The sequence below is a fragment of the Colias croceus genome, chromosome 24 (assembly GCF_905220415.1).
Source record: "Colias croceus chromosome 24, ilColCroc2.1".
NCBI lineage: Eukaryota > Metazoa > Arthropoda > Insecta > Lepidoptera > Pieridae > Colias > Colias croceus.
Genome location: NC_059560.1, coordinates 2,558,897 through 2,574,757, shown reverse-complemented (window position 1 = coordinate 2,574,757; position 15,861 = coordinate 2,558,897). Strand labels below are relative to the sequence as shown.

At 32.2% G+C, this 15,861-nt stretch overlaps 1 protein-coding gene across 1 annotated transcript in view; it reads left to right on the top strand.

Moving 5' to 3' along the window:
• Nucleotides 1–15,861, top strand: part of LOC123702720 (disintegrin and metalloproteinase domain-containing protein 12) — a 68,913-nt gene that overhangs the window by 31,598 nt on the left and 21,454 nt on the right. Inside the window, exon 2 of the mRNA XM_045650505.1 lies at nucleotides 15,039–15,133. Coding sequence (XP_045506461.1) covers nucleotides 15,039–15,133 — 95 coding nt within the window. The remainder of the gene's footprint in view (nucleotides 1–15,038; nucleotides 15,134–15,861) is intronic.

The window sequence follows — 15,861 nt, the reverse complement described above, 5'->3', positions numbered from 1 at the left end:
CTAGAGTAAGTTATGGAGTAATTATACACATCATTAAAGTGAAAGGCTCGTAATAATAAGCTAACTTAAATATTAATGAATAATGTGACATCTAAAGTTGGTTCGCTAGTGTAATAAATAATGTTTGTGTTCCCAGCGCAAAAAATAATAACTTATATAATAAGTATTTAGGACCGATTTTTCAATCCTTGGTTAAAATTTATCCATCCAATAAAGTATTACTCGAACATTTTAAAATGTCACCTGTAAACTGTCAAATACGGACAATTACAATACATTTTAGAAATGGTAGTTCAATACGTTATTCGATGAATAAGTTTTAACCAAGGATTGAAAAAATCAGCCCTTAATCTACTAATATACTTAAGCTGAAGTTTGTTTGTATGGTTGATCGCGGTAGGTACCTAATGTCAGGTAAACTATGATTTGCAATAGAATTATAGTAGGTATCGATGAAAGCTAATGCTCTTTTTCTAAAGCATCACAATATGATCTATACGAGCGAAGCTGCAATGAAAATCTTGCAAAAATGTTCATTTTGAGAGCAAATAAAGTTGCGTAGATCAGCTTGTATTTAATCAATGTAATCATTATGCGGTAATGATGGCGTAAAAAGCTAATTAAGAAAGATAAATGAACACAAGAGATTTTATTGTACTGTACTTATTAGCATAAGTTTTTATCACAATATATGCAACGTCAAGATTGCAAGTTAAAAGTTTAATGTTGGAATTGGTAAAGTAATAAATTACTAGCGGCCCGCGGCATCGCTTGCGTTAAGAATTATTATTATCAATTATGTATCTATTTTTTATTTTATCGCCTTGGGGGTAGAATTCATCAAAATCATTTAGTTCAGGATACATCGCCCATTTTTGCAAGTGACTACTATCAAGCTGATTTTCCGTTTGTAGCTTTATTTTGATGAGACACCGAATAATTTCGTGTACGAAACTCTCGATTGTGGTAGCTAACAGAGATAACAAGGATACAATTTTTTGATTTGATGGTTCTCAAATATTTATTACGCAATTTGTAGGACAATATGTCTGTTGAATTATATAAACATTAACTAAGTGAAAACAAAAAAATCAGCTTGTTAGTAATCATTTATGATGACCTCGTTATCGATACACTTTGGAAAGGGGGACTCTTTGAACAAACCATAGATTTTGTAGGACAAATATATTTTCGAATAATTTAGGTAATTATCTTGAGATTGAAAAAAAAAAAATTCATTCAGTTAGTAATAAATATTTGAGAACCATCAAATCAAAAATTTTTATCCTTGTTATCTCTGTTAGCTACCACAATCGAGACTTTCGTACACGAAATTATTGGGCGTCTCATCAAAATAAAGCTACAAACGAAAAATTAGCTTGATAGTAGTCACTTGCAAAAATGGGCGATGTATCCTGAACTAATTTCTTAGCGGATGCCTACGTTCTAACATCTACGTGCGTGCCAAATTTCAGCTCGATCCTTTCAGTGGTTTGAGCAGTGCATTGACTATGTCAGTCAGTCAGTCAAACATGTTTAGATTTAATATATATTATTTAGATTGAATATATTTGTTCAGTCAAACATCTTTTTTAGTTTTATATATTTAGATTGAATATATTTGTTCCCCTATAAGTAACCGAAGAATGTTTAATATCATATTCCACGTGAGTATCGGTCAATTACAATACGAGTCATAGCTGATAAAAATGTAAACAACAGTTAAATAAATTAACACCTGACGATGATAGGTATCATCATCGTCAACACAGTGAGTCACGGATTTTCCGTTTAAAATTATTTTTCTCTCGCGTTATTCATTGAGATTTATAAACGTAAGAATATAATTTTGAGTCATGTTTCTTAGGATTGTCATGATTGCATTCACGTGGTTCTTAATAGGTGTATTATATTTCTTGTTTGTTTTATAACCGGTGCCTAGAGTCGTAAAAATCTGGTAAATAAATGTAAGTTATGGATAGAACAGGGAATGATTGATTGGAATTGGATTGAAGAATACTAAAATTCTACTAATGTTCATGTAAGTACTTTCATTTTGTTTAGATTAAAATTCAATAGTTTTATTATGTAAAGGAATTTGGGTGCGTTGACTTTACTTGACTAAAATGTCTGTTATTTTTAGTTGTGCTTCTAAAACTAAAAATTTAAATTAAAATTTATACAGTATATTCCACTTATTACTTCTATTCTAAATATCCAATCTTACTTTAGAAAAACATTATTCAGGAGAGACCTACTTATACACTGGTATAAAAATCGATTAAGTGATATGTGAAAATCGTTATAATTGCAACACACTAAACCTAAGAATTAAGATGTCGAAACGAGTTTCAAATACAAATTAGGTATATAGACTAGAGAGCATGACAATTGCGTGACCTTAGGCTTCAATATTAACTATTGTTTACCACGAACTGTAGGCTTTTGAGGTCTTACCGTTTGTCGGCGATTCAACCGTGAATTCGTAAATGTTCGAAATTTGCATTGTTTAGCCCGAGAGCTGGAGTGCTATTTGAATAAATAATGTTTCGCTTTTTCTGGCAAATTACGGGATATAACTGCGCATTGTTATAAAGCATTGTGATTTGTAGATTTATCTAAATTTAACAAAGAAATATTTTCATGAGGATCGTTTGCTTCACAGTTGACTCCTACAAGATATCAATTTATGTAGGTCTCTAAAATTTTCACAGCAGTGATATCCCGCTTCAATGTTTCAATGTTGTATTATACCTTTAATTATACATGCAGTTGAAAGCTGATGCTCTAATATAATTTTATTATCTCTACAAGAGAAAACCAATCAAAATGATATAACAATATTCTAATGCAGACGGCTTGATTGAAATAGAAAGTTCATTAATTATACATTTGTATTGTAAATGTTAATTTAATTCCGAAACTTGATTCTGCTAAAAGAAAGGGTGCAAATGTAAATGATCTTATCTTAATGATTCGCTAAATTAATGCATAATTGAAAAGAATTTGGTTATTGTATAGGTATATGAATTGTACAATGTATATGAATTTCTTTTGCATTAAGTATTGCCACGTTTCATCTACAGATATTTCTTAAAAACTAAGAATATCTAATTTAATCTTTCATCAATTCAATAATCCAACTTTACAAACAGGTAATAAAGACCAAATGAAATATCTCATTTTATTTTCTATATATATATCAAATAATTAGATGACTTAACAAATCACCGCGCCGTCACCTAGTCTATAAACTGGTTCACCACAAGTAGTTCAGTGGACGAGACAAGTGCATTTAGCGCACAAACGGTTTCGTTATCTCGGCTACAATGTGATCCGAGTCGTTAATCGTAATGCTGTATAGTTACTGCGCAGGAGTTGTAGTCGAAATATGTTGTCGATATGTAGGTTATGTTGAGTTCGTGGGAAAGAGTGCATTGAAATGTATGAGACTGTGTAGTAGTGTGAATTTGGTTTTGCGGTATATTTGAAGTAGATGGATACTGCGTGTTGTAATTGATAAAGGAGACTACTCATTATTCGTACGTAGTCCATTCGATACTCATGAAATAAGGGCGTGCCAGTAAAATTGTCTGATTTTATTTTATTATTATTCAGTTCCGTTTTCACAACCATGAATGGCTTTCTAGTAAAAATATTATCTAGGTAGTGAATTTAGCTACAGCTAGCTCAAAGAACAGGAACATGAGTAACACTCGAAACTGTTAAACGTCCTTCTGGCGCAATCGAGTAAAGATATAGCCTATACCAACCGCCCACGTAAACCAAGAATAGTACAGTTCTCTTTAAGCCCAACACTTTGGTTCAGCACTTATAAAGATCACCTTAAACTATGTTTAAATATTAAGTAAGTAGTTAAGACGTTTGTCCTCTTATCCTTCATTAATTCTAAACGCGTCTGTCTCCAGACACACGACACGGTTACCGGTGATCCGTGAAATATTACCGTGGCCCTGTCCGCTCGTATTGTATTTCCTGCCCTTTTAAACCATCAGGGCTTTCTCAATGTCCTAATGTAACTAAGAAGGTAACATGGCGATAACTCGTGTCATTCAAAGGACATGAAAGGAACTGCAATATGTTTATGAAGCATGCTCAATTAGGTATAGTTTATGTAAAATTAAGATTATTGAATCATGCCATCTTTTTGATTTTGACGTCTTACGTTTTGTGCGTTAGCGTGCCATTTTTTGAAGATCGAATGTGTGATAAACTATCTACATCGTTTTACGCCATAGTACACCGACGCATTCGCGTGCGGCAGCGAATCTCTGCGAAACTACTGCGTAGCGAAATATCTGCGGAACGTTAGTCATACTATCATTAAGTATGTATTGTGTTATTTTCCTCGGCCAAGCCACGTCCACACTGACCGAGCTGCTTCGCGCAGCAATTGTTTCGCGATGGTAATAGCACTGAGTGAAGCTGCCTATGGGGCTATGGACTAATTCTACTTTGCCTCTTAGTACTTAAATGTTCATAACATTTAAGATATAAGAGGTTTAAGTTTATATAATAATGTGTGTCATTGCATAATGAAGAGAATGGGTTTATTTTAGTGGTATTATTATGTGTTTAAGTATGTTATATTCCGATGATATAACTGCGAATTTAAAACATTCGGATGGAAATTAATATTGTAATTAGTGCGTAACACTGTTTTATTATTTAAAATTGTTGTACAAATATGTATTTTTTTTCTCATCTGTATGCAGCATAAAAAATATTATATTTAAAGCATAAAACCATATCATATTATCTTTTCCAGTTTTGTATTTCAGACAGTAACTAATGATTTAAAATAATATCTACCTACTGGTTCTACTTATTTATTACTTTATTGTCATTAACAAATGTTAAATTAAAGTGTGCTATAATGTTCTAAGTATAGCTATATAATATATATTATAAGATGCATAATGCCGGTGGGTTTCGTAAGTGCAATCGATGCATAATTTTCGCAATCGTAGGGAAAGTAGCCCGGTCGCTTTTTGGCCTCGTACTTTGTGGGTTTCATTTCTTTACTGTAGAGAAGAATATTCTAGAAGTACACCTATAGTATTTTTTTACAGAAAATGTTTTATATGATGATTTCTTTTTATATAATTATGAGTTTCGCCATTAAAGTAGGTATGAGATTTCGACAAAGAAAACATATATGGTTTCTTGAATGATATAGAAGAAAAGCATGCTGGAATCTTTAGTTAAAACTTAAACAGATGTGAAATGCAAGCCCCATGCCCTACTATAGAGTAATTTTTTTTAACATTGAAATTATTATCAAGTGTGTAACGAAATTGCAACTCTATTCATTCAGTATCAAGGTAGAAAATGCATTAAAACAAACCGGATTAAGCGTAAAAAACGCATTATCATGCGTGCATTTATGTCGTCATTAAATACATTGAATGACGTGTGATACGCACATAGTATAAAGAGAACATACGTACGTCAAATAGATTCGATTCGAGGCATAGATCGAATAGTTTTGATCGTTTTTATCTGGCTCATAGCTTGGTAGTTGGTAATGGTAATTAGGCGCTTTATATGAATTATTATGATTGATATATTTATGAATCAATCAATCATAAAGAACGAAAGAATATGGGTAAAATCAACGCTTTTTTTAGAACCTATTTATGTAACTTGGAATAGTTATAGGTAGTAGCAGCAAAAGCTGAGAAACAGTATTTTGTTTCTGATTTTAAATGTTTTGAATTTACTTTCTTCATTTCATTGTACACATTTTTTGAGCTTTTTAAACTCGAAATTTGTTTGTGTTGTTTCCATATTAAATCTGCTAACATCAATATCAACAATATATTGATTCATACAACTACCTACATAATAATGTAGTACAAATAACTATGTGTAAATCTCAGTGTATATTTCACAAAAGCTATTAAATTCGTTAATAGCCAGTTAGTGAAGTAATCAAAGGCGCAATGAAATATTACCGTATGCAATAGGGACTGTATACAAACGACATGCGTGTGCGCATAGCCGTGACTGCGCGGGCGCAGCTGACGGACGGTTATTATTATTACACTAGCAAAACACCATGACGTTGTCTGCGTATCACAAACATCATTATGGGAAATGCATGAATAGATTTATTTAATATGTGCAAGGGTTTTCTTTGTTTAGCTTCTACTATATAAAAATAAGTCGGGTCTTCCTTCCTGACGCTATATCTCCAGAATGCACGAACCGATTTCCACGGTTTTGCATTCGTTGGAAAGGTCTCGGGCTCCGTGAGGTTTATAGCAAAGAAAAGGTGTCTCTGGTGGCGAAACGGAGTTCGCCCGGTTTGCTAGTTGACCTATAAAAAAGGAATTGTGATTTTTATTTAAAAAAGGGGCAAAAGGTTCTAGAGTGGCGACCACGTACAGGACGTCGCAGTGTGGGACGGCCTTCAACGAGGTGGACAGACGATCTGATCAAGGTGGCGGGGAGCCGCTGGTGATCGGTCGTTTTGGAAATCTTTGGGGGAGGCCTATGTCCTGCAGTGGACGTCTTGAAAGGCTGGAATGATGATGATGATGATGATGAAGACTCGATTCTTTAAATTGATCATAATGATCAAGCCTTTAATTTATTTTATATAGCTAACCTTTTAAGGACCGATATTAACAAAACGATTCTCAAAATAGAAGCTTAATTAATAAAATGCAACAGAAATACTTGGCGCTTTAATGTTAATTAAGTTATTTAATGTTTATTGTTAGTTTCTTCTATGTTATTAAATGTCATCATTTTAATGCATTTTTTGCATTGTAGTACCTACCCACTTCTAAAGAAAACAATAGCAGACATACAAGTTGACTAAAAGCTTGTCTCGTAAAAAATAGTTTACCAACAATTATATTTAATACAAGATTTATAAATGGTCGTTATATCGCCTGAAACTGGTTTGTCGAGGTGAACTAGCAACGGTTGTGATTAAAAATAAGCAGAACTTAAACGAAATAAAAAAATAATAGCACAGTTTAAAATGGTGGGATGAAACAACCCTTGTTGTTTATTTGTTGATGTTGAGAGGTTTGATCTATTTGGTATCGTTTTGGTGAAGCGAAATGACTGAAATGACTTCGATCCTGCGTAAAACCTATTTCAATTTATTTCTATAAATATACATCTGATTTCGAAATTATAATGTTAATTATTAACTTACTTTTTCTCCTATAGGTTCAGTTTATTTATATTAATGTAAGGGCATAAACATTTGATATCCGTTTCGCAGATTGATTTTCTTCACAGGCATGTAGGCATGTATCCAACAGGAATCGAACCTTAGATCTCTTGTTTCACACCTTGTCGCCATGTATTTATTATTTCTTTGAAATTCTGAAAGACTGAACGGTGGAACATCCTGCAAAAAATCAATTATTTCAATGTATCAGCTTTATCCACATCTGGATAAAGAAAAAGTTGAACACTCAAGAAAAAGATCACGAAGAAACGAACACATTTCGTAATAATTCCTCATAACCCAATTTTGACTAAGGTCGTTAACATTCACCATTTCAAAGCGTCAAGACTTCTTCTTAAAGAGGGTCGTTTTTTTTACAATGGCGCCGAAGCCGTTTTTGAGGTGAAACTTCTTTAGGCGCGTTGAGAGTAAAATTTCAACGTCGCATGGCAACACAGTCACTTCATAGAGTAATGCCATAATTTTGGTATCTTTGAATCTTGTCAGTTCCACTTCTGACACGTGTGCTCGGCACCCAAGCTTACTTTTTTTTTACAATCGCGTCGACAAACGCATAAAATGTCCTGCGCTTTTTATACCGTGACGATGACGCACGAACTGTGAACTTCCTTCCATTGTCAATGGGTATCTACGGTTAATGAACTGGCTTGTATTCAATTTTTAATATGCATTTTGTAGATACCCTCCTATGTTGTTAGTTTTTACTGGGTTGGTAAAGTTGGAAGGAAGTGGGTAAATTTGTTGATCCTATTCCTAGATTGTAATGAGTGTGAGTGAGAGTATGTTACTTTTTAGATTATGTAACTGTGTTGTTGTGCACAATTTTTGACCTACATAAAAGCACGAAGTAAAAAGTACGAATTCTGAAAGTAAGAAGTAGCAATGTAGCATAGGTTTCAGTGGTTTAGATTAATCTGGTTTGTGTATTTCGAGAATTTCAAAATTGCGTAAGTAAATGACTTTCTGCGGTATACCTAAATGTAAAACAATTTATATTTTACAGAATTTTGCCTTATGCCTACTGTGTCTGGAGTTCAATGACCATGTGTACTGCGAAACTCAATTCTCCAAGGAAATTGGTATAATTAATTATTATTTACACTAATTGAAAAATATATTATGCAAATGAATATGTGTAATCGTTTGCCTATCACTACATAGTATAAAACAGTCATAAACAAGTCTTTCTCTGTACCTATGTGATATGTCCCTTTGTAAGCTTAAATCTTTAAAACTACGCAACGGATTGTGATGCGGTTTTTTAATAGAAAGAGTGATTCAAGAGGAAGGTTTTAATATGTATATAATTTATTAGGTTTTAGACAAAGCGGGCGAAGCCGCGGGCGGAAAGCTAGTTATAAAATAAATGATTATGCATATTAAAGAATATGATACTGGCACAGCTATAATACATAGTAACCCATATATTATGTAGTTTAAAGCATAAAAAAATTTTGAATATCCTTGATCTCGATTATTTGCTAAACTGATTATTAAAATCAGTTCATGCATAATGCACAAAGGAAAATGCATTACTAAGGCATTACAATACATAGTATGACTATTTACCATGTAATATCTGAATCGAATTGAATCTTAAATATTTGAATAAAATCGATTTTATACCTCACGATTAATTAAATCACAAATGGTAATAGGTATGCATGTATGATATAACATATCTTGGCATATGAAATCACATAATATATTTTATACTAAAATTATAAAAAAAAATATAAGTTTTTGTCATCATTAGGTACTCAAAATTTTAAGACCTTCGAATGTATTAAAATTTCAAAAGTAATAATAAGAGCCAGCGCGCACGAGCAACTTTGTCTCCGCAACTATTTTGTCTCTCCCATCAATTGTATGGGGAGTTGCGTCGCTACGTGCGCGCACTTTCATACTAGCCCATGGGTGGGAGAGACAAAATAGTTGCGGAGACAAAATAGTTGCGGAGACAAAGTTGCTCGTGCGCGCTGGCTCTAACAAAAAAACGGTTAAAACAAACGTTATTACTTATTATACAATAACAAATGCAATTATTATTTTTATAATAATTTATTTTTAACATATTAAAAAGGAATTCTCAAATATTTTTCTTACAATTGACATGTGCATATTGCAATAAACTCGTACTTTAGAATACAAAATGTAGAAGCTTACATTGTTACATCTATACATATAATAAATCTGTAGAAGGGTCAATTCTGTACATTGAAAATATTGAAAAAATAATTAGCAGGGGGTGTTACTGGATCGATACCAAACTCAAATATGTGATTAAAAAAATTTTTGTCTGTCTGTCTGTCTGTCTGTCTGTCTGTATGTCTGTATGTCTGTATGTTCAGGCATCACGTGAAAAGTAACGGTTCGATTTCGATGAAACTTGGTATAATTATACCTTATTATCCTGGGCATAAAATAGGATACTTTTTATCCCGGAAAAATACGTAGAAAAAAATAAATCTTAATTTTTCCGCGCGGACGGAGTCGCGGGCGGAAGCTAGTTAGTAATATAAATATAACAGTTTATAGTGAGTGTAACCAACTAACCAAAATAACTTCAGTATTTAGTCGCAAACAACTTTGTGTCTTTCTTATACTAGATTCCAAATGGATTAGTGTTTATGAATCATGATTTCAATAGGCTACTTTTAACTCTATTCAAATATGAACTTAACAGTGAAGACAAAGGAAACTGGCTTAGGTATATCTTCCGCATTCCTTAAATTTATAGAGATTTTATGTATTTTGTACTAGCTGTGCCGTGCGGCTTTTCCTGCGGACGAACCCGTCATAATCATATTATTTCTGACTTCTGTAGCTCATGTGTGAATCTGATGTATACTACCCGTCCTATATTACTGTAAAGTTTAATCCAAATCCGTCCAGTAGTTCGTGATAAAGTAAAGTAAGTAAACTCTCGAACTTTCGCATTTATAATATAAGTTTTTGGTACCTAGAGGAGGATTATTTTGAATTTGTAGTCGGTATAAAGAAAAAATAAGAGAGGCACTAGTTGTATACATCGCAATGTTTATTAGAGAGCTTCCTAATATTATGTACTTGATCGTAAAATAATTATTTTAACTATGAAGCAACAAATATAACATTACAAAATTTTCTTATTAATTTCCGGCTTTTTACTCTCTAGCAGTAGTTATTATGTCTGTCAAACACGTGTATCTAATACAATATAACAAATAAAAACGTAAACATAATAAAAATACCAGCCGTATCATTGCAATGTTGAATGTACCAGGAAATCATAATGAGATAGAAATAGTGTTACATAAAGGGCGTATAAAAAGTTGCACCGTAGCTTAGTACATAGTATAAAGAGACTATATGCTTATAGTATGCCACAGATAATATAATACGTACATAATGATATATGTTGTGTGTTTGATAGATATTTAATATTTATCTGTATTGGAGGTTAATATACATATAAAGTTGATTGTTTTTATTACAATTTCGTAGGTATTTTTATTTGTAAAGTTTTCTTCACTACATAGTATAAAACAAAGTCGCTTTCTCTGTCCCTATGTCCCTTTGGATTGAAGAGGAAGGTTTTAGTATATAATTTATTAGGTTTTAGACAAAGCGGGCGAAGCCGCGGGCGGATAGCTAGTTCTTTTATAAATCTTTGTTTATGTTTTGGATTAGTATAATGCGTTGTGTATATTTTAATATGTTTATTGTGTACTAGTTAAATCAATTTATTTGAAAACATTATAATGCAATTAATTATCTATTTCATTCTTCTTTTGCCTTCCTAGTTCCTACATTTATTTGTACTGATAGTTCTTAAATTATAGCTTGAGCAAATCTGAAAATTAAATATTGCATAATTATTATGTTTTTCATGTGAATACCTAATAAGGAAATCATTGTGAAATTACATTTCAATTACATGGGTGATTCCAGCCAAGTATCATCCTGTTTTCATAAAAATATGCACTATCTATGTGTGAATATTAATATTGTAAATCCTATTTAATTAATTATTTAATACATTTATTAAAAGATTTATGGTTACAATTAAATACTTGGGATTTTTCCTTATTAATAATGTTATCTTTTGCTTAAATAATACTTTAATTTTATAATATCTGCATCCTGCGGTTTTCCGTGATAAAGTGTGCAAACATCACATTTTAGCACTCTTTTTTTGGGCATAATAAGAAAGGAAATTCAGAATTTCAATGTTTGATCAGTGGCTATAAAGCTTGTTTTCTTTTTTTTTCAAATGTTAATCATAGCACAAGCTATCTTCATGTCAAATTTTCTCTAAATCGGTTTGGCCGTTCAGTCGTAGCTGAGACACACTTTACGGTTTTATAAGTTTTATATAAACGTTTTAAAATTGCACATAAACATACAAATATATATTTTAAAGTGATTCATATGCCGTTATCTTAGGCACTTAGATCCCGTTAAGACTTAGACATGGCGATAGTATATCCCGTAAATCAACGCTTATCAAGGTATTATCTCTATAGGAAACCTAGAAATGTTCTCTGACTACATTTCTAGACATATATTTAGTCTAGTCCTAGATAATTATTTATTTATTGATTGTTATTTGAATTAAATCCTGATTTCGATGATAAAAAATATTGTATTATTCTTAACTTATATTAGTACTAGATTTCCGCCCGCGGCTTCGCCCGCGTTTGCAAAGGAAAACCCGCATAGTTCCCGTTCCCGTGGGATTTCCGGGATAAAAACTATCCTATGTGTTAATCCAAGTTACCCTCTATATGTGTGCTAAATTTCATTGTAATCGGTTCAGTAGTTTTTACGTGAAAGAGTAACAAACATCCATACATCCATACATCCATACATCCTTACAAACTTTCGCCTTTATAATATATATTAGATAATTTTCTCATCTGCTTCTTTATTGTCTACCTCATGTTCATTTTTAAAACTCCAACTCAAACATTTATTTATTCAATTAGACTTCTTCTAGGATCACTTTTGAATCGTCATTACATATTTTTAACATTTACCGCCGATTCGGAAAACAGTATCTATGGAGAAGAACCGACAAGAAACTCCCTAGTTGCTCTTTTAAAATCATGTCAATATTACAATTTAATCAAAGAAAATCTTTTAGTATAAAAAATAAACATTTTATACGCATATTTATGAAATATCTATATCGTACCATGTTATAAAGTTAATACCTAATTAGTTTATTTTTATTTTAATAGTTATTGTTGAAGCATATAGTTACCTACAACAATAACTATTAAAATTAAAATAAACTAATGAACTAGATTAATGAGTACTTAGTAATTACAGTGAAATAACATGTATATGCACAATTAATTTAACCACAATGCAGTTATTTGCAATGTTATTGTTTTTCATTTCCTATAACGATAGCGTAAAATTTTCCTTTATACCAAACTGTATGTTTGTTTACCTACTATGTAGTATGTTATGTCTGCATAATTGGCATGCGAAAGCCAATTAGGAATCATTTGTACGATACCTATTATTGCAAATATCAAATAAGTAGGTATCAATAATTAAATTTTGTTTATAGCTATTTTTCTAATTTCCCACCAACACCAGTTGTACCACTACAAACACTTCAAATGCCAGTTATTTGTTTCATGTTTGGTTTTAATGATTATAAATTATAATATACGAAAATTGTTGAATTGTTTATATAAAATAATAGTCACACTATTATTTTATATAAAATAAAATAAATAAATAAAGCTTTATTTGTTCCATAAAAAATATACAATTTTGTTTTATATAAGTACAAGTTATTTAGACAGCAGTTTCCTTTATTTAGACACAACTTTCAAATTGTCTTCAATATATTGTATAAATGACACCGTCTCAAAAAGTTTTTACTATGTATTTGCATATATAAAAAGCATACGAATCCGTTGTTTTGTCCAGTAACTTTCACAGTTAGTGTGGAACATGGATACAGAATATAAAGTACCCAAATAATATCTATGCATTGTGCCAATTATCAGCCAAATTAACTAAAAATGGGTCGTCTATAATTGTCGAAAACAACGCGTGTGGCGGTCGCCTCATCGCTGTAGTGAACTGTTACGTCATCAAGTTATCTATTGTAATTTATATGGCTATTATAATTATACGAATAGCTGGGTGTATGAACGTTTATTGGCGACATTTAGCACTGTTTGTCATGTGTATTGTTATATGGAAATGCTAAATGTTTTGTTAAATTAAAAAAAAAGGTTGAAGAAATTTTTGGATAATAGAGCGGTTTATTGAAGTTAAAGTTTCAATAAAATTCTGTCGTCCGATGCATTGGGTAGGTTACCCACCACTCGTAGTTTCAAGGATACGGTCATATAAAATTAAAGATGTGCAAAAATTTCTTATCTAGCTGAAACTAATAATTGCTATTGTTACTCCTGATGAAAGTATTTAAAAAAATATCTTATAAAGCTTTCGGTATGTAAATGTAAATATGTAATCCTTTTAACAAAATCAAGTATTACACTTCTTCTATATGTATACCACCTATTTATTACAGATCTTAAGTTCTGTAATAAGAATTCACTAACTATTATTAAAAATCGACGAATTATACAAAAAAATTGAAATTAAAATAAGCGTACCAACCCATATGTCCATTGCGATGTGATAAATGAAGTGACAATTGTTAGGTCATCGATCTTTATCTAGGCACGAACTGAACTAAGCTTGGCTTATATGTCGTTTAGTCATGCGAATTTATTTGTGTGTTTAACCGCATTGTTAAACGAAAGTAATGATAACATTTATTCGTTTTATTGAATCTTTTATAATGCTCTAGAGTAGTAGTTAGTAGTTAAAAAGTAGGTAAGGTATATAACTATGTCTATATCCATGTTATGTTTACCTAAGATGTTCAGTCATGACATTAACTTATGCACCTGATTTTCGACCATCCTTTCGATTTTTAAAAGACGCCAAGAAGGTGATTTCCGCCCGCGGCTTCGCCCGCGTTTGCAAAGGAAAACCCGCATAGTTCCCGTTCCCGTGGGATTTCCGGGATAAAAACTATCCTATGTGTTAATCCAAGTTACCCTCTATATGTGTGCTAAATTTCATTGTAATCGGTTCAGTAGTTTTTACGTGAAAGAGTAACAAACATCCATACATCCATACAAACTTTCGCCTTTATAATATTATATATTAGATATTAGATTAGATGTTCTACTACATATTTTTTACTACCTGTTCGCCCCGTCACCACCCGTCTCAGCTGTATGTCAATTTTCTTACCTTCGAATTTTGAACTGACTCTGACTGAACGTTGAATATATGCTTACCGAATTAAGCCTTCCTTTTTTTCTTATTAAACTGAATGGAAGCATGTATACCGAAGTGACAATTCGCGACAAATTCGCGCAGCGTATTGTTATGTTGATGAGTAAACCTGTTAGGAATCTTATTGGGATACACTTATCCCAATAAGATTCCTAACAGGTCAGTAGCTATTCACGTCTAGCAGTGGGTCACTACCCACTGCTAGACGTGGGTTCGATTCGTTAAACAGAAAAACACTAGGCAAGTAGAGTTGTGGCTCGCCCCCACTTTCCGTATATATTTTATATGTTTAATGTGGGTCAGTATATTTTAATTGAGGTTTTGTTATGTTTTTTATTTCAAAATATTGACGATTATCCATTATCAAGTACACTTAAAATCGTAAACTTTCAACTGCAGTTGTGTGATCATCCAACAATAAACTCCATATTAATAATTGATAAGAACTAAATAACTAATTACAATAATGTTCTTGTTACAGGAAGCCCAGCAGCAGAATTCACCAGGCACACAATAGTGCGACCGATCCTGCATCATGCAAGAACGAAGCGGGAGATCACGACCACTAGACATACGGTAAGAGATTACTTCTACATTAATATTTATTACTAGCTGTGCTCCGTGGTTTTACCCGCAGTGCTCCGCTCCTGCTGGTCTTAGCGTGATGATATATAATAGCCTATAAGCCTTCCTCGATAAATAGGCTATGTAACACCTAAAGAGTTTTTCAAACCGGACCAGTAGTTTCTGAGATGAGCGCGGTCAAACAAACAAACAAGCTCTTAAGCTTTATAACATTAAAGTATAGATTTAGATTTTTTACATAGTTATTTAGTAATAGCTCGACCTAATTAATATCTACCTGTTAAAAAGTATGTGAACCAAAGTCGTCTTGTGGTTGAAATTCGATCCTGTAAGTCCGACTCTCACCTGCGTTCCACTGCACATATCGCGATTAAACATATGTCGCAGTCATCTGGTTGAATCTGCTATTTCATTGAATGACTGGCGCGCTCATTGGATGTCCACATTTAATTGAATGACTAGGCTGAACGAATTTTAACTAACTATTTAATTTCTTTTGAATTTCTTATGGCATCAAAATGTAGAGCATATTCTATAGCTATATTTTAATCTATATCAAACTGTATCTTATTCTGTTCAGGCGTAATAGAGTAGTAGAGAGACGCACTTTATAATATTGGTAGTCATTTTAGTGCAAATAAGGAATCTGTACCTATACGCCAGGGTACATTTCTATAAATTATATTATTGTTTTTTCTATAAGTATCTATTAACATAAT